The sequence below is a fragment of the Pipistrellus kuhlii genome, unplaced genomic scaffold (assembly GCF_014108245.1).
Source record: "Pipistrellus kuhlii isolate mPipKuh1 unplaced genomic scaffold, mPipKuh1.p scaffold_m20_p_39, whole genome shotgun sequence".
Classification (NCBI taxonomy): domain Eukaryota; kingdom Metazoa; phylum Chordata; class Mammalia; order Chiroptera; family Vespertilionidae; genus Pipistrellus; species Pipistrellus kuhlii.
Window position 1 is genome coordinate 331,027 of NW_023425539.1, and position 26,027 is coordinate 357,053.

The following is a 26,027-nucleotide window of genomic DNA, read 5'->3' on the forward strand; positions in this document are numbered from 1 at the left end:
TAGAAACCAAGCAGAACACTAAGAACCGGAAAGCCCGGGTTTGGAACAAGGCTTTACCTCTGAGCTGTGTAAGGTGTTTTTGTGGGTTTGTTAGTATGTTTTTATTGATTTCAAAGAGGAAGGGAGAGGGAGAGAGATAGAAACATCAATTATGAGAGAGGATTATCGATAGGCTGCACGCCCCCTACTGGGGATTGAGCCCAAAAACTGAGCACGAGCCCTCCTGCCCAGGAATCGAACCATGACCTCCTGGCTCGTGGGTCAACACTGAGCTACTGAGCCACGCCGGCCGGGCAGTGGGGTAAGGTTTCAGCAGTCCTGTGGCTCCATCCTGTCCCCTTGTGCGGGAGTGGACATAACAAGGCCCGTGCCAACCGGAAAGGGTAACAGCCAGGCTCAGCTCAGAGGCTGGATGTGAGCGCTGTGCGGACCAGCAAGCACTTGGCAAGCCCATGACAATGAGTCTTCCTTATGCCAGGCCCGCGAAGCGGCTGTCCCAGCTCCACTTGAATACTCCCAGGGATAGAGAGCTCACTACGTATTTTAGCAGCTCATTCTGGTTAGAAAGCTCTTCCCTTTGCAAAGTCCACAGGGACTTGCCTCTAACTCCATCACGCGGGCCCTGCCCAGGTCCTCGGGTGCCCTGGCAGCTGGAGAAATCTTTTCGGAGCCCACAACCAGCTGCTGAAGACAGCGAAGACCTGTGTCCCTGCTCCCGCCATTCTGCCCTGGGTGCCTGGCCACAGACGGAGGCAGGCAGAGGCAGGTGTGTTCTTGGTTTGTACTGGCTCCTCTCCTGCTAACTCTTCCGCCAGCCCCACTTGTCAGACCCCGGGCCAGGAGGAGAAGATCCAGGTCAGGACACCGTTGGCTGCTCCAACCACTCACCCTTCCCGATGCCCCTGTCCTCTGCCAGCCCCTGCAGGGCCCCTGCTGGTCCTGCTGCCTCTGGCTGGCCCTGGGCCCTGGGGTCAGGATCATGTAGATCTTGGACCTCTTGGACCTCTTCCCTCGTTTATCTCGACCCTCCCGGCCACGGCCATCGGCAGCCGCCCTTGCGCTCGTACCTTGAAGGACTCCAGGAACCCCCCGTGGCCCCCGTTCTCAAACTTGTCCTCTTCCGGGCCGAGTCCCAGCATGGCCTGCGTGTGCGCGTGGAGCTCGTCGTGAAGGTTGTCCAAGAGGGCGGCCCGCGTCCGGTCCTGGAGGGAGGAGGGGAGATTGTGGAGCGGCACTGAGAGCAGAGGGGCTCCCGAGGCCTGGCTGAGGGCTGCTCTTCCGGCCAAGCGCATCTTGGTGACGGTGTGGACCCCAGGCCAGGCTGGGCTCCGCGCTCACAAATTTGCCACTGACACTACAACTCAATGCCCAGCCCAGCTCTGTTCCCTCTGCCCCTTCTCTCTAGGCCGCCCCACTCTCCCTGCTCTACCTGACTCCTGGCCCCGCCCAGATCCCTACCCTGAATCCCACATCCACATGCCACTGCCCACTGCTCCTCTCCATCCAGATGTTCCTCCAGAGCCATCCGTACAACCTCCAGGGGGCGCCATGTAACCAGACCGGGACTGGCCCTTTCAGGAACCCAGCCTGTGCAGGCTCCTCCAGATCAGCAACAAGCCAGGCTGCAGGCCTATGAGCCACCCCACCAATCCACCTCTCCCCACCCTGAATACAGCAGTCCATCGGGTCTTCCCCAATCCTTCCCTCCTCTGCCTGGGTAAGCAAGTTGCCATTGTCTCTCTTGAGCTCCTGTCATAGCTTCTAATTGGCCACCCTTCCCGCCCTCCTCCCTTTCAATCCACCCTCCCGCCTCTGTCAGAATGACCATCTAATATGCAAAGCAAACATCACTCTCCCGCCGAACTCCTTCAATAGGGCCCATCCCCTCTAGCTCAAATCCCTTCCTGAAATGACCCAATCTACGTCTCCAGCTGAGTCCCCGCCATCCCATCCCCCATATGAGTCCTTCCCCTCAGGGAACCCCCTCACCCAGTCATGCTCTGATTCTGCCCTGATGCTTTTTTGCTCATGCTGTTCCCATGCCTGGAATAGCCCTCCCCACTCTTCCCTCCTGGCAAACGACTCATCAGGTACCCAGAGTCAGCAGCCGAAGGGCCACCTCCTCCAGGAAGCCTTCCCTGAATACCCCCTAGACCCCCACAGGCAGAGGCAGTCACTATCCTAAGTCACAGCCCCCAGGCTGGCCTCCAGCAGGGCTCAGTGCTGGCAAACTGTGTCACACCTCTATAATGGCCGCTCCCACCAGCCTGGGAACGCGATATGGGCAGAAACTGAGTCGCATTTAGGCCCGTGACCCAGGAAACAGAACAGAGCCTAGCACACAGTAGGTGCTCAAGAAACGATTGGTGAGTGGCTGACTAGACCTGAGATTTGGACTTCGTTTCCACAAGAAGAGTTGCTGTATCCGCACAGGACTGACGACTTCGAGGGGCAAAGACCATGCTCTCCCCCCTCGAACAGCCCCCAGGAACAGACCCTGGCCGAGTCCGGCTAACGAACAGGAGGGCAGAGGGCAGACCCCGGAAACCTCGTCCTCACCTCCAGCTTCGCGAACTTGTCCGACTTGCAGCACGCGTTCTCTGCGTTGGTGAGCTTGGTGAGCAGAAACTCCCTGAACTCGGGGCCCTGGAAGACAAGGCACTCTGGGACTCTCCCAGCCGCCCCACAGGCAGGCAGAACGGGGTGGGGGGTGTCTGGGAGCACCCCTGAAAAGTCTCTTCAGACACTGGCTCACATCTAGCCCAGGCCACGCCCAGCTGCTGCAACGCCAACATGGGAACCAGCTACCCGGGTCCTGGGACATCAGCCTTCCATATACTGACAGGGCATTCCCGTGCCTGGAGGTGACTTTGCCCCCCAATCCCAGCCTCCCCCTCTCCCACCTCCCACCCTCTCCCCGCCAGCTCCTGGTATAAAAACGCTTCGTTCAGCCGAAATTCAAACACCCTGAACGAGATCCGGTGCTAGGCCAGGCTGCCAGCAGGAGCAGAGGTGGGGGAGACCCCAAGGAAAGCCCCCAACCCGCTGAGTAAAGGCCCGGCTAAGGTCCCCGCCCAGGTCCGGCCCCGCTGCCATCCCTGCCATCCAGGCCTGGGAACCTGGAGTCTGGATCTGAGAGGGGCAGGAAGGAGAGTGTCTTACCTTCTGGAAAACAGGGGGGCTGGGCAGAGGCGGGCCAAAGGCAGGCACGTCTTCCCGCGCGGTGACCGAGACCTGCAACAGAGCCTCGGTGTGGGCCAGGCGGGAGAGGCCCACGTGCAGTGCCCGGGGCCGGGGCAGCCCCACCTCCCACGGCAGACCTCACCCCGCCTCCCGGCGCCCTGGGGGCCGTGGCCAGCATGGCAGAGTTCCTAGGAGTGGGCTGCATGGCATGGAACCATCCACATGCTTGTCTGCACCGCTGGAGGCCAGGCTTGAGCCTGGCAAGGTGGGGGGACAGAGCCTGGGACCCCAACTCTAATGCTGTGTGAGCGCTCAGGACGCCTCGCCTCCTGACAGCACTGACGGGGAAGCTGAGCCTCCTGACAGCACTGACCGGGAAGCTGAGCCTCCTGACAGCACTGACCGGGAAGCTGAGCCCCCGGGGAGGCACAGTGAGAATTCTCAGCCCTTTTACGGATGAGGAAACAGATGCCCAGAGACACGAGTGACCCTCCCAGAGGCACACAGGTGACTCACCCCCGAGGTGAACAGAGAATCCAGACCCTGCTCTGGGGTTCTCCCCACGACACTGGCTCCCAACCTCCCCACACTTCAAGTGCTTCACCAAGAAATACCCATTGCACGGCTCCATCCCACGCCTGCCACAGCAGCAGCAGCACCGAGGCGAACCGGGAATCTGCAGCTGTGAGCTCCTGAGAGCCCCTGGCAGTGGGCAGGTGAGCATCTGGAAGCCCTAATTCACACACACACACACACACACACACACCCGCCCCGCACAGGGTGAGGCAGTTGGGGTGAGGCCTGAACCAGCAGTGCGGGGCCCAGGCTGGGAAGTGGGGATGGAGGGCTTCGAGGGGTGCTCGTGGTGCTGCAGAGGGGGACCAGGCTCTGGGTGAGTGTGCACCTCTGGCCAGCCTGGCGAGGCACGAGTTAATGGAGGGAGAGCCCCGAGATGTTCTGTGTGGGGTCCCCCAGGCCCGGGACAGGCCCCACACTTCCATCTCCCCTCTGCACACAGGTGCCCTGGTTTCACCCATCCTCGGCCCACGAGGCTGCAGGCCTCTCTGGAGATCTGCCCTCTCCGCTCCCCAGGCGAGCAGCTCTGACGTGAGCCGGCCCTGGCCCGCCGCCAGCTGCTGGCCTGTGAAGTAGGGCAGATGCCGGGAGTCGGCCAGACGGGGGGAGCAGGCAGCTCATTGCCCGGCCAAGGAAAGGCCCGGCCAGGGTCTGCAGGGGAAGGGAGTGAGGAGGGCTAGTCAGTACCAAGTTCAAAGCTGTCTGCAGGGCCCACACCACTGCAGGGCCTCACACGGCAGCGACCACAGTGAGGAACCGGGGTATGGGTTGCTGACGTGATTGCTGGCTTTGGTTCCAGCTGCCAAACACAGTTCCCTATCACCACCACCCACCAGGCGCCATGGCCCAAGTCAAGAATGCCACCCACAGAGCCAGAACCTGGGGAGGGAGTGGAGGGGAGGCTCCTGATGGGACAAGGCCAGGCCTGGCCCTTCCTCTTCCCACCTGGACACCCCCTCTCAGGCGTGCGTTAGCGTCAGCAAATGGCCTCGAGTGTGTTCTGAAATCCACCACGTGTGCAGACAGACAAGTCCACCGCAGCAGCCAGTCAGAAAGGAGGGGACGGGACCCTTCCCATGTCGGCCATTCCTCTCCATCCCCGCTTGCTCCCTCTCCTGACCCCTTTCCAGCAGAGCTCAGGCCTCTGTTGTTCCCGGCTCTTGGGCACAGTTGGGTTGCTGGGCCGAAAGCAGAAGGGTTAGGGTAGGGGTGTCGAACTCAATCAGAGAAGGGGCCAAAATCTAAAATCCAGCCTAAATCGCGGGCCGAATGGTTTACTGAACAGTCATAAACTGTCATTGTGATGGAAACGCAGCGGAGTGCAGTGATGACAGCGCGGTGCGGGCCACTTTGCAAGGCCTGGCGGGACGGATTTGGCCCGCGGGCCTTGTGTTTGACACATGTGGGTTAGGGTTAGGGTTAGGGTTAGGGTTAGGGTTAGGGTTAGGGTTAGGGTTAGGGTTGGGTTGCTGGGCCGGAAGCAGAAGCCCCTCAGTCCTGTGCAGGGGCCCAGCAGGGCTCAGAGGCGGCGGGTTACTCAGAGGAAGAGACTCCTCGAGGCTGGAAAGTGGACGAAGACCAGGGGCCTGTGAGGATCGAGGATGCGCCAGGAAGTGGACTCGCGCCCACGTGGGCCCCGGAAACCTCAGAGAACCGCCCAGGTCGCTGGAGCGATGGACGACAGGGAGGGGAGGGAGGAGAGAGAGGGGAAGGGGCCCACCCAGGCCCCCCTCCAAGGATCGGCGTCATGGAAGGCTCCTGAGGCCTGTGCAGGACTTTGGGGGCCAGGCCCAGGTTGTCTCAGGTGGGAAGAGGAGGGAGGGAGTCCTGATGACGGCTCGGCTGGGATTCCACTCCAGCCTGGCAGGAAGGGGACCAAACTGGTGTCTGAAGGACAATCCCAGGTGACGCTTCACGCGCACCCAAGTTTTGGAGCCAAGTTCCCGGCGGCTCAGGGTCCACAACCACAGGGCAACCTGGACAAGGTGCCTCCACCATTTCCCTACGAAATGCACCCAGTAAAGGACACTTGGAGAGTCCCCCCCAGACCACTTCTCATCCACCTCACACACACACTGGTCTCAACGTCCCCCCTTCCCCTTCCGACCACATCAGGGCTGGAAGGAACTCTCAGGTTGTCTAGCCCAACTTCCTCATCTCACACAGACAGAATCGGGGGTCCAGAGGGAGCAGGGACAAACCAAGGTCATAGGCACAGGACCAGAACCCCAGGCTCCGAGACTCCAGGCCTGGGCCCTTTCCTGCACGTTCCCACCCCACCCTCGCCTCCTTTCCTATTGTTTGTCCTCCCCGTGGGGGCCTCCCCAGGCACTGCTGAGCCCCAGGGAAACCTCACTTACCCTGCTTTCCCATCGCCCCTATGCCTGCAAGCACCCCCCGAGGGACATGACCAGCTCCTCCTCAGTCTGCTCCTCACCTGGGGTTCACAGAGGTTTGGGGAGCACCTTGGAAGGCTGGCCTCCCTCCCTGGCCCCCTGCCTCTCTGGCCCCATTCGCAGATCTTGCCTTCCAACCTCCATGCTCTCCTGACAGGTGGGGCGCAAGGCCCCACATCCCTGGCCAGCCCGGCTCCTCCTGTGGGTCCTACTTCCCTGCTTCTCACCACCGCTCTCAGGAAGGCGCTCCCACTCGGACCACCCTCGGTGGCCGGGAAGACTTGGTAAAGACTTCTAGCATCACAGCTGGAGGTGGGGTGCCCATTTGGGGGCCTGTGATTTTTCTCGCTGCTACGCTCTTGGGAAAGTGGAGAAGCCAGTTAGCTGAACTCCATGTCCTATCGGAAACTTTAAACATGCAAAGCGTCCACAAGAGGGCCCATTTGGCCAGCAGAGGCCCAGCAGGCGAGCCGAGAGTATGCATGGAACTGCTGCCTGGCTGGGTCTCAGAGCCACCGCTCCCCGCCGCCTCTGGCCCACCACACACCTTTCTTTGGGGATCCCAAGCAGTAGCTCTTCTCTCTCTTCCCTGAAGGCTGGCTCTGAACATCACTTGCACGTGCCCACGCCTGGCACACAGTGGGCACGGAGTGAATCAAGTCTGCTTCCACCAACAAATCCAGCCAGCTACGCGCCCGTTTCGGTCAAAGCCAGTGAGCCTTCGGGGAGATGCCCACAGCCCGGCTGCTCTCACTTTCCGGCTAAAGCCGCTCAGTGGCAAGAGGCCATGAGCATGGACATGGACATGGACATGGACATGAAAGAGACCGGCTCTCCTCCACAGGAGAGCGGGTGGGGCTCGTCTGGCTGTGTGTTTGTCGGTGGTTGGTTTGGGGATTTCTTTTTGAAACCACATACTTGCATTTAAAGTTGATGTGAAGTCTGCACTTACTCCATCTGGCTTTGTACTAATATAAGGTGACCAGACGTCCCGATTTTTAACAATTTGTCCCGCGTCCCGCGGCGTTTTAAATCGAGACCTTTTTAAAACTCCGCAGGACACGGGACAAATTGTTAAAAATCGGGACTGTCCCGCCAAAAGCGCGACGTCTGGTCACCTTATACGGTAATAGCAAGTATATAACATCATTTTCTTTTCCCAAAAACCTCCAGCAAAATGGGTACTTCATGCAGACGGCCACGAGGCGCGAGGGCATCGTAAACCCCCGGAACCAGCGCCGGCCCAAGTTATGACACAGGAAACGTGTCCGGGCCTCAGGGTGTCCCATCAGCCCCTCCCTCTCCCTACAGCAGCGGCTCCTCCATTGTGGGGAGCGGGCGGTCCTCTGAGACCCCCTCCCCCTAGGAAAGACAGAGAACACGCAGAGAAGCTCACACACGTGTCTGCAGCGGGTCCACAGGCTACCTAACATCCACTGAGAAACCCTGCCTCAGCCTGTCTCCCTGGGGTCTCATGCTGGGTTATTTCTGGCGGAGAAGCGGAGGGGAGGGTCAGTGATTCAGCCACCAGAGGGCCCTGTGAGGGCGGCTGAGGTGGCGGGCTCCCCGTCATCCACAAGAATGTTGAGCTCGTCTGGAAGATTGCTTATCGATCAGAGGGCTGAGACCCACGTACTCACTATCCACCCCCTGGCAGTCTCCAAATGAAGACCGAGCATTTATTCCAGAACAGCTAAAGCAGAGGGGCCACCCGGGGGCCAGGTCTCCCAGGCCCCTGCGCCCCGCCCTTCTCACCACGAACACCTCTTTTCTTTCTTTTCTTTGTTGCCACCCTCTTCCTTTCCCCATCCTGACAGTCCTCTCTCTGTTTCCCTGCTCCCCTCTGGTTCTGCCAATAGCATGACCAGATCCCAAATAAGGGAGCATCCGAGTTTCTCAGCCCTCAGGTGAGATGGGGTTGAGCCCGGAGAGAACTGGATGGGTGAGGTGACCTCAGAGGGCGGGTGCCCTCCCCTAAGCGTCTAGCCCCCACATCTCAGAAACCTGAGAGCTGTGGGCAATCAGACACACCGCAGCCAGGAGTGGCACCTCGGAGTCCAGCTGGAGGACCGTCGCGGACTGCTAGTTCCTGGTATCGCTGGATCCCTCTGGGCAGCCGCGGCCACCATGCCCTCCAAGGAGACGTCCCCCTCACCTTGTAGGCTGGGGTGTCCGTGCCCGGGCCCTCGGCCTGCACCACGATGTAGGCGTGTAGGAAGTTGGAGGCGATCATATCTGGGACAAACGGTGTGTTTTCTTCTTGGAAGATGATGGCCACAATGTCATTCCCGATGTGCCGCTTCCTCTGGAGCTAAACAAAAAGCGTCCCAGTGTTACAAGTCAGCCGGGAACATCCTGAAGCAGGAGAGATCTACACAGGAAGTGCCTCGTTCTGCTATCTTTATCCATAAGCCCTGGAAGCCGGAGGCCTAGCTCTCCGGGGAGCTTTTCATGTCATCTTTGGAAGCCATCAGAAAGGGGAAAAAGGGGAAGTTGCCCAAGTTGTGAGGGTGAGACCAGGGAGCATCTCACTGAACTCCAGGGTGTGCAGAGCTCACACACGGGACTCGGGAAAAGAGTTCAACATTGAGGCTCAGGTTTTGCCCTGGGAAAGAGCCTGCGACTGAGCCAGGAGAGACACAAACACGGGTGAAGCCACCTGAGGACAGGAACAAGGCCACCAGTCGGTGAGCGGTAAGTCAGCTCCTGCACACAAATGCCTGCTGCTGGGGGGGGGGGGGGGGGGACAGGGGAGACAGGGGGCAGGGAAGAGGGCAAAGTTAGAGGCCTGAGGGTAATCTGAGAAGGCTTCCTGGAAGAGGAGGTAGTGGTGGGACAACTGATGGGAATGTGGGTGAGCAGGGATGAGGCCGCAGATCATTCTACATCAGAGGGGAGCAGAGCCATGAGAAACAGGGACAACATGGCTTAGTGGAGGTCATGGGGGCGGGGGGAGAGAAATCCAACCCGGACTCCGTCCCACAAACTGTGCCAGGTGCTTTCACAGGTGACCTCCATCCCCTCGCTCCTGCTGTGCGTCAGGAGCCATGCTGGGCTGTCCACACGCGTGATTTCCAATGACAAGGGCCTCCTGTACACCATGTGCTGGCGAGGTGCTTGCCTGAGCGTTTGTTCCTTTATTAAGCACCTACTGAATGCAGGCTCTGCACGTCACTTGGAGTTTTTTGTTCACTGAGCACCTGTTTTGTATACTGAGCCCAGTGCAGGGCACTTGTACACACATCCTCTCACTTATTCTCCACACGCCAGCTCATTTCTTGGTAAGGGAAACGTGGTGTTTATTCAGTCCTTGCCAACAGCCAGTCTCAACAAAATTAACACAGGTGAGGCTGAGAGCGGGCGGGCAGAGAAGGCCCTCAGCAGCAGGTTAGGTGGCGGGCGGGGCCGGGGCCGGGAGGGGACATAGACCGAGGCGAAACACAGTGAAAACCTGCTTTGGATACAAAGGAATCCTGTCCCGTTTGTTTCTGGAACATTCAATGGTTCTGTCAGAGCCAAATCACAGTCCCATTTGCCAATTCCCTTTTTTTTTTCCATAGAAGCCGAGCTCTGTTTTCAGTATTGCATCTGCACTCCCGCCCTGCCCCCTGCTCAGAGACGATGGGTCGGCTTCTGGCGAAAGGCCTGCCTTCCTTGCTCATTCTCCCAGAGACTGAAAAGGCAGCGAGCGGGATGGGGAAGTGGTGAGGCAGCCAGAGAGCAGCTGCTGGTTTTGGGGCTCAACAAGGAAAGAGCCAGGCCCGCCTTGGGGACACCCAGCCGTCAGAGCCGCACGGAGAGGGCAAGGAGAGCAGGAAAACCCTGGGAGCAGGTCTCCTCCAGGCTCTCTGGCGGAGGAGGGGCTGGATTCCTGCCCGCGGGCAGGTGTGCTGAGCCGGGAGGCTGAGAGCCTAGGAAAGCTGGGGTGGGAGGTGTCTCGTGCACTAACCAGCTTCAAGTCCCTGGGGCAGGAAGCGGGCACAGCGGGCTGGGTAGCGAACAGCTGGTGGGGAGCAAGGCTGCCGCACTGAATCCTACATTCAGAACCATGTGGATCCCCACCACAAGGCTCGGGCAGACATGGCACTCTCCCCATTTTACAGATGAGAACAGTGAGGCCGAGGGATCAACCGCTTGCCCAGAATCATGTGCCCCGAAGTGCAGAGCTGGCGTCAAGCTGCCATCTGCAGACCCCAGCAGGATTCCTCACCACCACCACCCACGTGACCAGGGCCCCTGGGCTCTGCTCCCAGCTCTGCCCCCGGCAGCTGGGACACGGTCTTTTGACCTCACCGAGGTGCAGTGCCTCCCCGGTCAGAGGGGTAACCACAGCCCGGCTGTCCCGTCACACGTCGGTGTCGGTGAGATAAAGCGACAGAACAGGCTGTGAAGGCAGGAGCACCGCTGCACAGACCGGCCTCGATGATGAAAGGAGGGGTGTGCAGTCCCTCAGGTACATGGCACCAGAAGAAGCCTCTCACCTCGCACGCCCCGGGCTCCCGGCCCCCTCCCGACCCCGGTTACCTGCTGGGCGTCGCCCTCGGTGAAGGGCAGCTTTGTGGAGACGTGGAACATGATCTCCCTGTCCCGAAATATCGTGTACACCGACTCCGCCCCCGTCTGTCCGTGGGTCACGTCCAGGCCTCCTCGGAAACTGTCGGCACAAAACCGAGGCAAGTGCCACAGGGAGAGAGAGCGGGGGTTAGCGGGCAGCGGGGCGCAGCGTTCCCTGAGCACAGGGGGCGGGGGAAGGGACGAGGGGCGTGGGGAGCTGGCCGAGAGGCTGCAATGAGGGGAGAGCAGGCAGGTCTGCCCTTCTGAGCAGAGGAGCCCTGGGCTCACCCATACACCCACACTGAAAAGACAGAGGCAAATTCCAAGCCGTGGCTGCGTCCCCTCCATAATGTAAGTCAGCGGTCGGCATACGCAAGCGAGCCATACGCAACTCGCAAGCCTCGGTTTGCCACTCTGTTGGCGAATGAGTTTGCCGACCACTGACGTAGGTCATGTGGGAAGGAAGGCTGTCCACCCACAAATCCCAGACAGATGCTGTCCTGGGTGCCAGTAGCTCTCTGCAAGGCCATGTCTAACTCCTCGGCCCAAAGCCCAGGAAACTGGCCATCCTGCTGGGTGGTGGTGAGCCCCATCGGAGCCTCCGGAGGCAGCCTGAAGAGGTGACGGATGCCTGACTTCTGCCCAGCCAGTGTCCCATGTGGGGACTGGACCCCATACAGCAGCCCCCAGCCTGGGGGTACCCAGGGAGGTCCCTCTCCTGCTTTCTCTCCCTGAGGAGCTAAGGAACTGGGAGGCTTCTGGCAGCTGCCCCCTCTTCCTTATGGAAACGGGCTGCTGGCCATGGATCACATTCTTAGCAGGAAAAGGAGGATGCTGGTTCCTTTAAGAAGATAAAATCAAACAGACCCTGGACATCAGTCCCCCCAGGCTTGCAATACCGTCCAGGCAATGTGCTCAGCGGCATGGCAGGAAGCACGCTGGGCCGGGGTCAGGCTCTCCAGGTTCTAGACCTGCTTCTGCCCCTAAGTCAGCACGGGGCCCTGGCATCTCACTTCGTCTCTCCGGGCCCATTTCCTTTCTCCATAAAATAAAGGGGTAGGCCTTGGCCAGCATGGCTTGGTGGTGAGAACACTGGCCTGTGCACCGGAAGGCCTCAGGTTCATTTCCCGGCCAAGGGTATGTACCTGTGTTGCTGGTTTGATTCCTAGTTTCATCGGGGACAATCGATGTGTCCCTCTCACAACTCCCTCCCTCTCTCTCTCTCTCTCTCTCTCTCTCTCTCTCTCTCTCTCTCTCTGTGTGTGTGTGTGTGTGTCTCCCTCCCCTTCCACTCTCTCTAAAAGTCAGTGGAAAACTATCCTCAGGTGAGGATTAACAAAAATAAACAAATAAGTAAATTATAAAAAAATAAAGGGCTAGGACAACATGACCTCTGGGGTCCTTCCTGGTTTTAGTAGACTTTGTTGCATCTATTCTAAGACACATCTTTTCACATGTTACGATCTGTGAACTCTGGATGCACCTCAGGGTCCACGGAGGTGGCAGGGCCACGGTGACAATGACCGCGGGTGGGTCCTCTGTGCTCAGCACCAGCTTATGTGCCTCTCGGGCGTATCTACCTCAACCCCCAGCAACCTGTGGGGTCAGCACTGCCTTTATCTCCCTGTTACAGGTGAGGAAACGGAGGCTTGCAGAGGTTAAGTCACGTGTCCAAAGTCATAGAGCTACCAAGTAATGGAGGCGGAACTGTAACCCAGGTGGGACTGACTCCGGACAGTGGCGACCTTGAAGGAAAAGAGGGTGGAGAAGGGGGTGAGGGGGGGAAGGAAGAGGAGAGAAGGAAGAGGAGAGAAGGAAGCAGAGGAAGAAAGGGGTCACACAACACCTAGTACTGACAGGCCTGGGGGTTATCACACACGGAGGGAGACCCCGTTAACGTGGCTGCTGGAGTGGGGGATTCGGAGGGAAGCCACGCGCCACCATGACACACAGCACAGCCCGGCCAGGCCTGAAGGTCCCTCCCAAAGGTGGCCATAGCCAAGGAGAACCCAAGGCCAGAGTTTTCCAAGCAATCGCTCCCATATTCTCTCTGTCCACTTGGAGAACCACAGACTGTTGCATAGATTCCTGCCAGGGGGAGGGGGCTAGGCGTGTGAGCTACTGTATTTCTACCAATTCTCAGTTATCCGTTCTTTCTGTGTATTATCTAAAATGGATCCTTTCCCCCGAAGAGGCACAGGGCCTCTCCCCTGAGTGCGGGCAGGTGAGTGATGGGGAAGGTGGATTCATTAAGCTCTCGGGCTGAGCCAAATGGAATTAGGAAGAGGCGCATGTGAGGTGGAGCCGTTTCATCATCCGAGGCCGATGTCAGCGCCTTTCCGATAGCCTGCCGTCCTCCGTTATCCCCTGGACTTCTGTTCCCTTAGAACGGGGTGGTGATCGTTTGCTGAAAAAGGACCCCACGTTTCCGGTGTGTGTTGTGGGGGGCAGGGAGGAGACGTTAATATATTTCTTATTGATTTCAGAGAGGAAGAGAGAGGGAGAGAGAGAAACATCAATAATGAAAGAGAATCGCCGATCAGCTGCCTCCTGCATGGCCTGCCCTGGGGATCAAGCTTGCAACCCGGGCATGTGCCCTGATGGGGAATGGAACTGTGACCTCCTGGTCCACAGGTCGATGCTCAATCACTGAGCCACACTGGCTGGGCTCTTGTGTATGTTTTTCACTCTCACATGCCCTCCCTGAACCTCAGCTGTCGCCCCTGGCCCTTCCTCCAAGTCCTCGTCCGTGGAGCTGCCGCCATCACGTGGCTGACACCTACCCTTTGAAGTCCTGCAGGGTGATGGTGTCCCCCAGCAGGTCCAAGAACTCCCTGAAAGCGGGGCTCTCCTCGTTGTTCCCAAACAGCTCCTCCTCCAGCGTCTGCAAGACAAACAGGCGGGGGGCGGGGGTCAGGAACAGCCTTCTTGGTGCCAAAGGAAGGAACGTGGTTGTCCAGTGACTGGTCCCTTTCTCTCTTCCTCCCCGTCCCCCACCACAAGCGCCGTCCAGTGGCTCTGTCCTCGCCTGGAGGAAGGACGGGGGCTCACTCACAGACCTGGATTTGGGGGTGCTGGTTAAGGAGGACTTTCTCCTCAAGCACAAGCTGCTGGTCAGTACAAAGAGCAAAGCTACAAAGCCCTGGCTGGTGTGGCTCAGTTAATAGAGCATCCTCTCCCCCACACACACACCAAAAAACAAAGCTGAAGCAAAGAGCTCTCGGACAGGGTGCCAAAAACCTGTCCGTAAGTGAAAAACTGATAGCTGGACTTCTGACCAAGGACGCCTACCCAGAATACATAAAGAACTCTTAAGACCCAATAGCAATCAAAACCACAAGGAGATACCACTTTACACGCACTGATGGCTAGAATCAAAAGGAAAGGCAAGTGTTGGTGAGGATAAAGAAGGATCGGGATCCGCAGATGCCGCTGGGGGGAATATAAATGGTGCTCTCACTTTGGAAAGTCTGGCAGTTCCTCAAAAGGCTAAACGTAGAGTTACCATAAGACCCACAATTCCACTCCTAAGAGTATATCCAAGAAACATAAAAACGTAAGTCCATACCAAAACTTGCACTGGGATGTTAATAGCAGCATGCTTCATAGGAGCCCCAAAATGGAAACAACTGAAATGTCCACCCGATGACAAATGAATAAACAACGTGTGGTATGTCCATACAATGGAATATCCTTCAACCACAGAACGGCGTAAAGCGCTGATTCATGCTACCACATGGATGAATCTTGAAAACATTATGCTAGTGACAGACGCCAGACACAAAAGGCCACATGTTATGATTCCATTTATATGAAACTAGAGGCCCGGTACATGAATTTGTGAACATGTGGGATCCCTAGGCCTGGTGGGCAATTGAGACCGATCAGAGCCAGTCAACTAGGGAAGGGACTGCAAGAAGTTGGCTGCGGGAGCTCACTGACCACCAGGGTACAACTCCTGTGCTGAGCATCTGCCCCTGGTGGTCAATGTCTGTCATAGCCATCGGTCAATCGGTCATCCGGTTGACTGATCATAACAGTTGCTTGCTTAGGCTTAGATAGATAGATAGATAGATAGATAGATAGATAGATGTCCAGACCAGGAAACCCATAGAGACAGAAAGCCAGTTTGTGATTAACAGGAGGTAGAGAGAGTGGTGATGGAGAGTGACTGCTAATGAATGTAGACTTTCTTTGGGGTTGATGGAAAAGCTCTGGAGTTAGAGTGGTGATGGTTGCATAATTCTGTGAATATTCAACTGAACTGTACTCAGTATTTAGATATAATCCACATGCCATTGTGAACTATATGGTATCTGAGTTATACTTCAATAAAGGTTTAAAAATTTTTTCTTAATTTTAACTCAGCAGTAAAAAATAACCCAATTAGAATATAATCAACAGTCAGTCATCTTAATCTTTCTCTGGGAATCTTTCTGTACTGTTCAGAGATACAGAAGATTGTGGCTATAAATAGCATCCTCTTCTTGCTTCTGCTTTCTATTTTAAGGATTAGGATCTACTGTGATTAACTTTCCTTTTGAAGCTTCTATTACTATGCTAATAAAAAAAAAAGAAAATAGTCAAAAGACACGATAATTATTTCATCCGAGAGAATATACAGATGGCAAATAAGCACATGAAAAGATGTTCAACATTACCAACCATTAGAGAAATGCAAATTAAAATAATAATAAGGTATAAATATAATGAGGTATCACTGCACATCTATCAGAACAGCCAAAAAAAAAAAAAATACTAACAACACCCAATGCTGCCAAGGATGTGGAAATCACAGACCAATCAAATATTGCTGGCAGGAATGCAAAATGGAACAACTGCTCTCAAAAACAGTTTGGCAGTTTCTTACAGAACTAAGTGTATAGGTACCATATAACCCAGCAATTGTACCCCTGGGTATTTATCTCACAAAAGTAAAAACTTATGCTCAAAAAAACCTGTCTACAAATGTTCAAAGCAGCTTTATTCAGAATAGCCAAAACCTGGAAACAACCCAGCTTTTGGTCACTGAGTAAATGGTTAAACAGACTGTGGTACACCCACACCATGGAATACTACTCAGCCATAAGAAAAGAATCAACTCTTGACATGTTGCAACACTTGGATAAATTTCACCAGGTGGAAAAAAGCCAATCCCAAAACTTTATATACTGAATGATGCAATTCAGAAAACAATTTTGAAATGACAGTTTTGGAAATTAGAGAACAAATTAGTAGTTTCCAAGAGTTAGAGACTGGAGGAGGAAGGGAACATAAGAGGCAGGAGGGAGATTGGTGTGGTTCCAAAAAGAAAACACAAGATGTCCTAAAAACAAATAGGGCAATGGAATTCTGTATCTTGACTGTGTAATCTAAACATGTGATAAAATTATATAGAATGAAATACACACAAACACACACACACACACACACACACACACACACACACTAAAATTGGTGAAGTCAGAATAAGACCCATGGATTGCATGGCTGTGATATTGCACTATCTCTCTCTATATATAAAAGCCTAAGCAACCAGCTGGCCAGCTGGTAGCTATGACTTGCACTGACCACCAGGGGACAGGTACTCAAGACAGGAGCAGAAACCACAGGCATGGAAATAAGGAACAGACTGATGAATCTCAGAGGGAAAGGGGGAAGGGGGAGGGGGAGAAGAGATTAACCAAAGATCTTATATGCATACTAAAGGCCCAGTGCACCAGTGGGATCCCTCAGCGTGGCCTGCACCCTCTCGCAATCCGGGACCCCTTGGGGGATGTCAGAGAGCCGGTTTCAGCCAATCCCCACAGGCCAGGCCAAGGACCCCACCAGTGCACGAACCTGTGCACCAGGCCTCTAGCCTATATAATAAAGAGGTAATATGCAAATTTACCATCACTCCCAACACATAAGATGGCCGTCCCCATGTAGTCAAAGATGGCTGCCCCCATGTGGACATAAGATGGCCAGCAGGAGAGGGCATTTAGGGGTGACTGGGCTGGCAGGGGAGGGCATTTGGGGCAATCGGGCTGGCAAGGGAGTGGTTAAGAGGTAATCAGGCTGGCAGGCAGAAGTGGTTAGGGACAATCAGGCAGGCAGGCAGGCAAGCCAGCACTCCTGGATTTTGAGAGGGATCCCAGGTTGGAGAGGATGCAGGCTGAGCTGAGGGACACACACACACACACACACACATCATGCACAAATTTCGTGCACTGGGCCTCTAGTTAGTTTTATAAGACACTAGAGGCCCAATGCACAAAAATCATGCAAGAATAGGCCCTTGCAGCCCTACCCACTGTTCATTCCGGAAGGCCATCTGGAAGGTCAGTCAGGAAGGTTGTTCAGCCCTCCGGTCTAATTAGCACATTAGCTCTTTACTATATAGGATTACTGGTGGGGGAAACTGGGTAAAGAGTACACAGATCTTTCTATGTAATTTCTTATAACTACATGTAAATCTACAAATATCTAAAAACTAGAAATTTAATAAAGTTTTTAAATAGAAGGCAAAGCTAAAAACAGTAGTAGGCTCCTCAATTGTGACAAGCTTAAAACACTGAGTGGCACCCTAGCCAGTTTGGTTCAGTGGATAGAGCGTCAGCCTGCAGACTGTAGGGTCCCCAGGTTCAATTCTGGCCAAGGGCACGTGCCTGGGTTGTGGGCTCGATCCCCAGTAGGGGTTGTGCAAGAGGCAGCCAATCAATTATTCTCTCCCATCATTGATGTTTCTATCTCTCTATCCCTCTCCTTCCTCTCTGAAATCAATAAAAATATATTTTTTAAAAAAACACTGTGTGGCCCACCGGTCCACAGGCTCCCACAGTGGCGGATCTGCAAACAGCTGAGGGCTCCACAAGCATCCACAGTTGGCCATGAGCAGCCTCAGATGACGCAGACACTCCAGGCTGCACAACCTCCGGAAGGAGGAAGCCTCCAACAGGTGTTCTTTAACCCTCCTTCGCGCGAACATTACACAAAAAGGAGCCGACCCCAGGTTCCAAGCCTTCAACAGGTAACAGAATCTGGCTAGATTTCACTAACTTTTAATGTTCACAGTATTTCTGTTTAGAATCACCTTCATTTCATGTAAACAATACTGATGTTCCAATTAGAGTATCAATATAAAAATTTCCTTTAAAAATAAATGCATTTCAGCCCGGCCGGCATAGCTCAGTGGTAGAGTGTCAACCTATGAACCAGGAGGTCACAGTTCAATCCCTGGGCAGGGCATATACCAGGATTGTGGGTTCAGTCCCCAGAAGGGAGCATACAGGAGGCAGTCAATCAACGATTCTCTCTCATTATTGATGTTTCTATCTCTCTCTCCCTCTCCCTTCCTCTCTGAGACCAATAAAAACATATTTAATAATAATAATAATAAATGCATTTCAGTTTTTAAAAAAATTAAAGAAAATAGTAAGCAATTGATAGTAGAGGTGTGATAAAAAAAAAAAACTGTAATAGTAGCACAAATGATACCGAGTATGGTTTGTGAATGTCTGAAGTTTGGGACACACCACTCTCTAGCAGAAGCCTGCAAGCTATGCCCTGTGGGCCATGTCTGGCCTGCTGCCTGTTTTTATAAATAAAATTTTATTGGAACACAATCAGACCAACTCACTTACATATTGCCTTTGGCTGCCTTTGCACTATAGAGGCAGGATTGAGTGGCCACAACAGAGACAGCATAGCCCAGGAAGTCTAAAATATTTACCACCTACCCCTGCACAGGAAGCGTTCACAGCATGCCAGGAAAGCATCCCAAGTCTGGCCCAGCATCCCATTGGCCCCAGGTCCTGAGGCCGAGTGTGGGAGAACAACTAGCTCCAGGCAACAGCATCTCCTTCGGGGAAAACTGTCCAGCTAGACCTCTCTGCAGATTTACACCCAGCCTGGCATTAGCATGATCTTTGTTTTGTACTGGCCTTGAACCTGACCATGCACTCAGGAAGGGGGTCTTAGTCATCACTTGTATCCCCCACAATGCTTAGCACAGTGCCTGACAAACGGAAGAGTTAGATGGGGCTTGTTTATACCCTAAGACCAGCATAGGGCTTTCATGCAGCAAATGTTCCCATTCAATGTCCCCAGGCTGTAGGTTTGCAGAATAACAATCTGCCAAGTTAAAAAAAAAAAAAAATCTCCCTGCGCCCCCACCTTGCCCCCACAGCATCAGGTACATAAACAACAGACAGACTCCTGCTCGGAGGTGGATGGTTCATGTTCAGCAATTATAACTTCGCTGGAACATTGGATGGTAATCACTTTATGAGATCAGCTTTGGTAGATTTCACAAGCTAAGAGCTTTAATTAGGTGGGTTACATGAGCAGAGCTGTACAAAAATAAAAAACGCAATATGTGAAAACAATCAGACCAGCTACCTGCATAATCTCCCTGCAATTACATGATTTATCGCTGTTGGTTTTGCAGCTCCTAAACTCTTCACTTAATTAGGGTGTTTTTAAGAGAACACATGTCTCTTGTGGTCTAATATCTTCAGACAAGGAAGTCAGTTATTATGTAGCCAGACACACATGGAAAAAAAACCTCCACGGATAATAGTGAAAGATATTGTTGAGCTACTATTAGCAGAGCCAAAAGCTTTTATGCGTTCATTAATTCACATCACAAAACATGACGAGTGTAATTATACAAAGTCCCATGCAAGGATCCTGGATGATACAAAGATAAAATGAGTGTGGAACCTTCTTTCATAAAACCTAGGAGAGGCCCTAACCGTTTCTGGCTCAGAGGACAGATCATCAGCCTGCAGACTCAAGGGTCCCGGGTCTGATTCCGATCAAGGACATGTACCTTGGTTGAGGGCACATCCCCAGTAAGGAGTGTGCAGGAGGCAGCTGATGGATGTTTCTCTCTCATTGATGTTTCTAACTCTCTATCTCTCTCCCTTCCTCTCTGTAAAAAATCAATAAAATATATATATTTTTTAAAACAAACCTAGGTGAGGAATCATTAGCCTGTTCAGCAGGCTACTTCTCAAGATGTTAATAAGGATTCGGCAAAGTTATAAGGAGTTCTTTAACATGGGGGTTCCGAGAGCCTTTAAAATGTTTCTATACAACCAAGCCCCCTCTGTGTCATTTGTTCACAGAGCACTTCACCAGACTGTCTCATGGACCACGTTTTGAAAAACACTCCTGGTAACCAACTACAAAGCTAAAAGAGACAGTGGAGGGGGAGCAGTGGGTGTTACAGGTAAAAATTTTAACAACCAGTTCTCCAAACTGGGGAACAGAAGCCCTGGTGTTTGCCAATTACCGTGGTGCAAATACTTCCACCAGAGCTGAATTCCAGCTACAAACAGGACGTCCCTGAACACGGATATGGGAACGAATGCCCACAATGGCTCCCGCACTACTGAAGTCTGGGGAGAGAAAGCCATTCTCAGCTGGGAGGACGGCGAGCAAAGAGAGCAGCTTGGGCTAATCCCATGGTCGGCAAACTGCGGCTCTAGAGCCACAGGCGGCTTTTTGGCCCCTTGAGTGTGGCTCTTTCACAAAATACCACGGCCTGGGCGAGTCTATTTTGAAGAAGTGGCATTAGAAGAAGTTAGTTAAAAAAAAATTTGGCTCTCAAAATAAATTTCAATTGTTGTTCTGTTGATATTTGGCTCTGTTGACTAATGAGTTTGCCGACCATTCCCTCTACCCAGTCTGATTTTTCTTGTGACCAACAGATAAGCTAAGGCAGCCGGGAAGATTTAGAATTTACTGCCTGGAAAACTACAATGCCACTTAACGGCTTTGCAGGCCTCTGTGTGAGGGGTAGTTTACCATGGCAATTCAGCCACCTCCAGTCTAAATCGTACTTAAAATCGTGGTTTTCAACACATTTAAGAACATGATACGGGTCCTTGGGGGAAGAAATAAAGAATCCCCAGTGAGAACCCACAGGATATAATGACCAATATGGACACGTGGTGCTTACCTGCTTGGCTTTTTGATAAATGACCCCAAATTTGAATGTGTTCTTGACATCATGCTCATCATAGGACACAATCATGTGGGAGGCCTGGAAAACGTGGGGAGAAAAACCAGATTGTTTATTAATTTGGAGGGAAATGAAGCGGGAAGCACCCATTCCAGTGGAGAGCGTGCCCCCTGACACCCACACGTAGAAGGGGAGAGAGGGAGAGAGGATGAAGTCAGAAGCAGGCGGTCAGGATGCAACTCCAAAGCTCTTAGCTGCGTCTCAACACCTGAGCGTTCCCCAGCTGGGGCCAAACCTCTGGACCACTGATTCCATCCCCATCCAGATGTGCCAGCCACGGCCTGAGCTCACAGGGGGCCCAGCAGGACTCAGGGAACTGACTGTAGCCTGTGATGTGAACTGCGAAGCCAGGCCCCCACAACCGGTAAGCGAGGGTGACCCCAGCTTGCCTCCCCCCCTGTAATCAGCACGTGATTTGGACAAGGCACTGCTCCGGCCGGACTGTAATTCCCTTTATCTGTAAGTGCGGGGTCTGCACGGAGCCCCCTGGTAGGAGTGGCACACCCTAATACAATCTGCAAAGGGCAAAGAAGCCTGACCACTGATTCCGTCTGACTGTCCACTGCGCGTCCAAGGTCCGAAACGCCAAACTCCCATTGAGAATCTGCCGTTACGTAATGTTCACAAACACATAACAGCGAGTGAGCCACTTAGCTTCTCTGGGCCTCCGTTTCCTCATCCATGAAACGGAGATGTGTGGTTGTGAAGGTTCAATGAGTTTCAGTGCACAGAGCACCTGTCATCATCATCCTCCTCCTCCTCCTCATCCTCCTCAATGTAACTCCCCAGAAAGCTTAGAGTGGACCCAGCCCAGTGGGGGAGGGAAGATGTGGATGCTACTGGGATACCCTTTGCAATAAAAAGGAGGGATCCAACCTCATGTCATGCTGCGGGAGAAACAAACCAGCCCGACGTGTCTGGCCGCAATAGGAGGCCGGGGATAGGTTGCCGCACATGACATGTCTCGGGGAGGCCCGCAGCTGCCTGGGAAACGGACACTCGGGGCATCTCTGGCCGACCCGCCGGGAGCCGCCCACTCGCCGCTGGGATGACTCAGAGGAGCAGAGCAGAGGCACCCGGCCATGGAGACCTTCCAAGGAACATTCTAAACCCTGTGAATTCTAAACACACACACACACACACACACACACGCACCAGCCGGAGTAACATCCCAGCCGGACTAAGCCGTCCTTCAGTTACAGAAAACATGGAAACCCAGCTGCTCCTAATTGCTACCACAGCAGGAGGCTTTCCAAGGGACAGAGAGAGCCATGCAAACGGGCGCCAATAGGCTCTCTCCGTGGACTGGATCTGACAACAAACACTGCCCAGCCTGTAGTTAAGTTGGGCCTTTATGGTGGGATTTTCGTCTTTGGTTAAACCTCACTAATTCAGCTTTAATTATAAAAAGAAGGGCATTTGGAGTGACAGAAAGTGCTCAGTGGCTGGTAAGTGCCTATGGATGCTCAGAGCACTAGACAGAGGTGCCTTCTCTGTGCAGAGAGGGCCCATCCTCAGCTCAGCCAGCTGCACAGGGATGAGCAGAGGGACCTACCCAATCGTGGACATTTAAGGTGTCTGTTCCAGAGGGTTCTGGATGTCCAGCCAGGAGAGCGCCTCTCTTCCCCGCCAAACATTTCGGTTCGTGCTTCCTGGCTGTCAGAACTGGGACTCGGGCATGGACCGATCCAGCCCCAGCAAGCCCAAGGTCACAGCACTGACAGCAGTGCAGGCTCAGCTCAGCCCTGCACCAGCCTCTCTCCAGACCCCGCCGGCTCAGGAAGCAGCAGTGAGTGGGTGCACGGGGTCTCTTCCTGCAGCCAGTCTAACGCAATTCACTGTCTGTGGGTGATTTAAGTCCTGTCCCTCCATAATGGTTCTTCCGTGGGTTGGAGGTTTGTTGTGTTATTATTGCTCATGCCCACATCAGAACCGGGGTGAAGGTTTGAACAGTCCTAAGGAAACTAATAACTAGAACCAGCCGGGTTATGATGGAGGGCTGAGCAGGGGCTCGGAAGGCCTCAGAGCTGCGGTCACGTTGGCAATGAGGAGCTGCAGTCTTTGGGTTCTGCCTTCTGCCACCCCCCCAACCCCCCGTTGGATGGCTGGCCAGGTCTGCACCAGCCTCCACCCCCAGATTGAGGTGCAACGCCCCCCAGTGCCTACTCAGGGCTGCAGGAGCAGGGCGGTGAGAGGTGGGGAAGCTGCCACTCTGCCACCTGCACACAGCTGGGGGCATCTCAAGCCAGTTTGTGAAGGATGAGCAGGGGGGAGGGGAGACAGGGAGGTTTCTCACAGAGACCCCACAACCCCCCACCAAGATGCAGAGGATTCCCACAAATCCCTGCTAGGCTGCAGAGCCCTGGGGAAGGGGAGGGACGAATCTCACCTTGGGGTACAGGACAGGGCTGAATTTCAGTCCCACTGCGTCATCACAGAACGCCTGAGCGGAGAGAGAGAACACACAGTTCAGGGACCGCATCTGGAGAGCATCTGGGCTCCCCGGCCCCCTGGGGAGAAAGCAGGGGAGGCCAAGGCCTGCGGCGGGTGTCGGGAGGCCTGGCCTTGGCTCCGGGCTCTGCTGCTCACGGTCCAGTGGCCAGGGAAGTGAGCTAACTCCCTGGGTTCCTGTTGAAGGGAGGCACCGGAAGGCACTGGGCTCGATTCTGCCCGGCATTCCCACTCCCTGAGTGCGGATCCAGCCCAATTCAGCTGGCCATCCTTCTAGTTCCACTGACTGATTCAGCTCCCCAGTTCCCGGGATCCCAGAGCAGATACAACCCCCAGCCCCCCTCCCCCTCCCCCTCTCTCCCCCTTCCTCCCACCCCACCCTCACTTCCCCCCCACCCCCACCCGCCAGCTGGTGGCTCCTGCCTGAGGGCTCCTCCATTTGAATCAACAGCCTGGCCATTCCTAACCCCAACTCTCAGCTGTGGAGACTCCCTGGCACCCCCTCCTCTTCCTCCTCTGTAGTCCCGCTCTCCACACCCAGCCCTCTCTTTCCACGTCTCCTGTCTCCTGAACTAGCTGTAAACTTGGGGGCTAAGACCCTGGATCATTCTGAGGATGAGACAAGGGAGGGTGTCAGGAAGACAGAGGCATCTGCCAACACCCCGCCACCCCCACCCCCCAACCTCATCCATGCAGCCAAGGGCCAAAGAGTGCAGCGGCCTTCCCCTCCCCAAGGGCAAACCCACCCAGGACAAGCCTCACCAGCCCAGAGGCCAGCCCTGGGCTGAAGGAGGTAGCCACTCTCTCTCGGGGCTTGGCATTTACCTTGGCAATCTGCGGGATGCTGGGCAGCTTGCTCAGGCCAGCCAAGGGGATCCGTTCATGCACCGTCTTCACTTTGGACCTGCAGGAGGAGGCGTGTCCACAAGCAGCGGGGTCAGTGAGGATGGGGGCTGAGATCGTGTCCGACCTCAAGGCAGGGACACTTGTTTCACGTCTCCCGGGGTCAGATCTGCCTCACTGCACCCAACCCACGCAGTGGGCACCACACTCAAGTGATGGGAAAATGAAATGCTACGTAGGTACCTCATGGGGGGAGGGGAGGAGTGGACACTTAAAGGGCCTACTGTCCAAAACCATATTTTGGTAAAGCTGTCCAACATCAAAATATGGGAAAAGCCAAATAGTCACCTTCAAGGTCACCATTATTTTTGGTTTCTTTGTGGGGGGTTTTGTGTTCTCCCAAAGCACTGGGTACAGCTTCTGGATATATTTAGGTTCCCACATGCAACTAAACCTTTATAAAAAGAAACTAATATTTGAAAAATCTGGATTTACTCAAAATATAAATGGGATGAAAGTTGCTTTAGAAAGGGATTTACCATAAGGCTCTAAATTTATCCCGTTCCCAATTCATCTAGCACATGGTGAGTGTGCTGAATTTTACTGAATGCGTCTCTGCATCTGCTGAAATAATTATAGGGTTCTTAATCTGTAAAAACTAGTGGATTACATTTCTCTTGAGCCATTTTTTCATTCCAGGGGTAAAGATTCCACTTGCATGTGTATTATTTTTTCACGTCATGCTAAATTGAATTTGCTAATATTTTATTTAGGGAAACATCTATGTTCAATAACAACACTGGCCTATTTTTTTTTTTCTTGTGCTTCCCTTGTCAGGTTTTGATATCGGGGGGTTATTCCAGCCTCATAAAATTGCTGGAGAGCGTCTCATCGAGTGAAAGAGTTTGTATACCACACCTTCTGATGCTTAAAGGTTTGCTAGAAATTGTCTGTGAAATCTCTGGGCCACTTTTTGTGGAAGGATCCCTGGGCTACCAATTCCATTGTAGTATGGTGAATATTTAGGTTTCTTATTCCTTATTGGATCAATTTTGGTAATATATATTTTTCTATAAAATTATTGTCAAGTGCATCGATAACAAGTTGCTTGGGGTTCTCTTTGCCCTTCATCTCTATTTGCAGGTGGGTCCCTTCCTCATCTTTTCAGGTTTCAGCTTTCAGTTTTGTTGATTGTCTCAATTTCTTTGTTATTTTTGCTTTCTACTTTGCTAGCTTGTTCTTTTCTTTATTTCCTTCCTTCTGTTTTTTTTTGGTGGTGTTGTGTGGTTTTTTTTCCTATTCTTTTCCTAACTTCTTTTTTTCTTAAATATATATTATTGATATTTTACAGAGAGGAAGGGAGAGAGATAGAGTTAGAAACATCAATGAGAGAGAAACATCTGTTAGCCACCTCCTGCACACCCCCCACTGGGGATGTGCCTGCAACCAAGGTACATGCCCTGACTGGAATCGAACCTGGGACCCTTCAATCTGCAGGCCGATGCTTTATCCACTGAGCCAAACCGGTTTTGGCTCTTCCTAACTTCTTGACACACACACTTACACATTTAATCTTCCTTCGTTTTCATGAATGCATTTAAAACTATACATCTTCCTCTACCATTTTTTTTTTTTTTTTTTTTGCATCTCATACATTGATAAGTAGTATTTTCATTGTCATTTAGGTCTAAATATTTTGTCAGTTCTTTTGTGATTTTTCCCTTTAGCCCATGAGTAATATAAAAGAATTTTTCCTTAACTCTCCAAATGTCTGTTTTTTCTTCAGTATTTTAATTGTTGATTTCTAAATTTTTTTATATCCATGGAACATCATCGGCATGATATTATTTGAAATGTATTGGCTTAATTCGTGGACTTTTTTTCATGTTCTATATGGGTATGAAAAGAATGTACTTTTTTTCTTTTGTTGAGTTCAGGAAAGTATGTTACGAGATCAAATTTGTTCATTGTATTGTTCAAATCTCCTATAGCCTCACAATCTTTTGCCTGCT

The 26,027-nt window shown here is 53.3% G+C and overlaps 1 protein-coding gene across 10 annotated transcripts in view; it reads right to left on the bottom strand.

Annotated features, from left to right (window-relative positions):
• RAP1GAP2 (RAP1 GTPase activating protein 2) overlaps positions 1-26,027 on the bottom strand; it is a 211,038-nt gene that overhangs the window by 15,610 nt on the left and 169,401 nt on the right. For all 10 annotated transcript variants that reach the window (XR_004982734.2, XR_006739624.1, XM_036408405.2 and 7 more), the window contains 9 exons: positions 23,998-24,076; positions 23,111-23,164; positions 20,659-20,742; positions 13,493-13,593; positions 10,680-10,809; positions 8,311-8,466; positions 3,163-3,234; positions 2,560-2,646; positions 1,068-1,202 (listed from right to left, as the gene is read on the bottom strand). Coding sequence is in view for 8 of the 10 variants with exons in the window: in XM_036408405.2 (XP_036264298.1) it covers positions 1,068-1,202; positions 2,560-2,646; positions 3,163-3,234; positions 8,311-8,466; positions 10,680-10,809; positions 13,493-13,593; positions 20,659-20,742; positions 23,111-23,164; positions 23,998-24,076 (898 nt within the window). In the remaining 2 variants the exon portion in view is untranslated. The remainder of the gene's footprint in view (positions 1-1,067; positions 1,203-2,559; positions 2,647-3,162; positions 3,235-8,310; positions 8,467-10,679; positions 10,810-13,492; positions 13,594-20,658; positions 20,743-23,110; positions 23,165-23,997; positions 24,077-26,027) is intronic.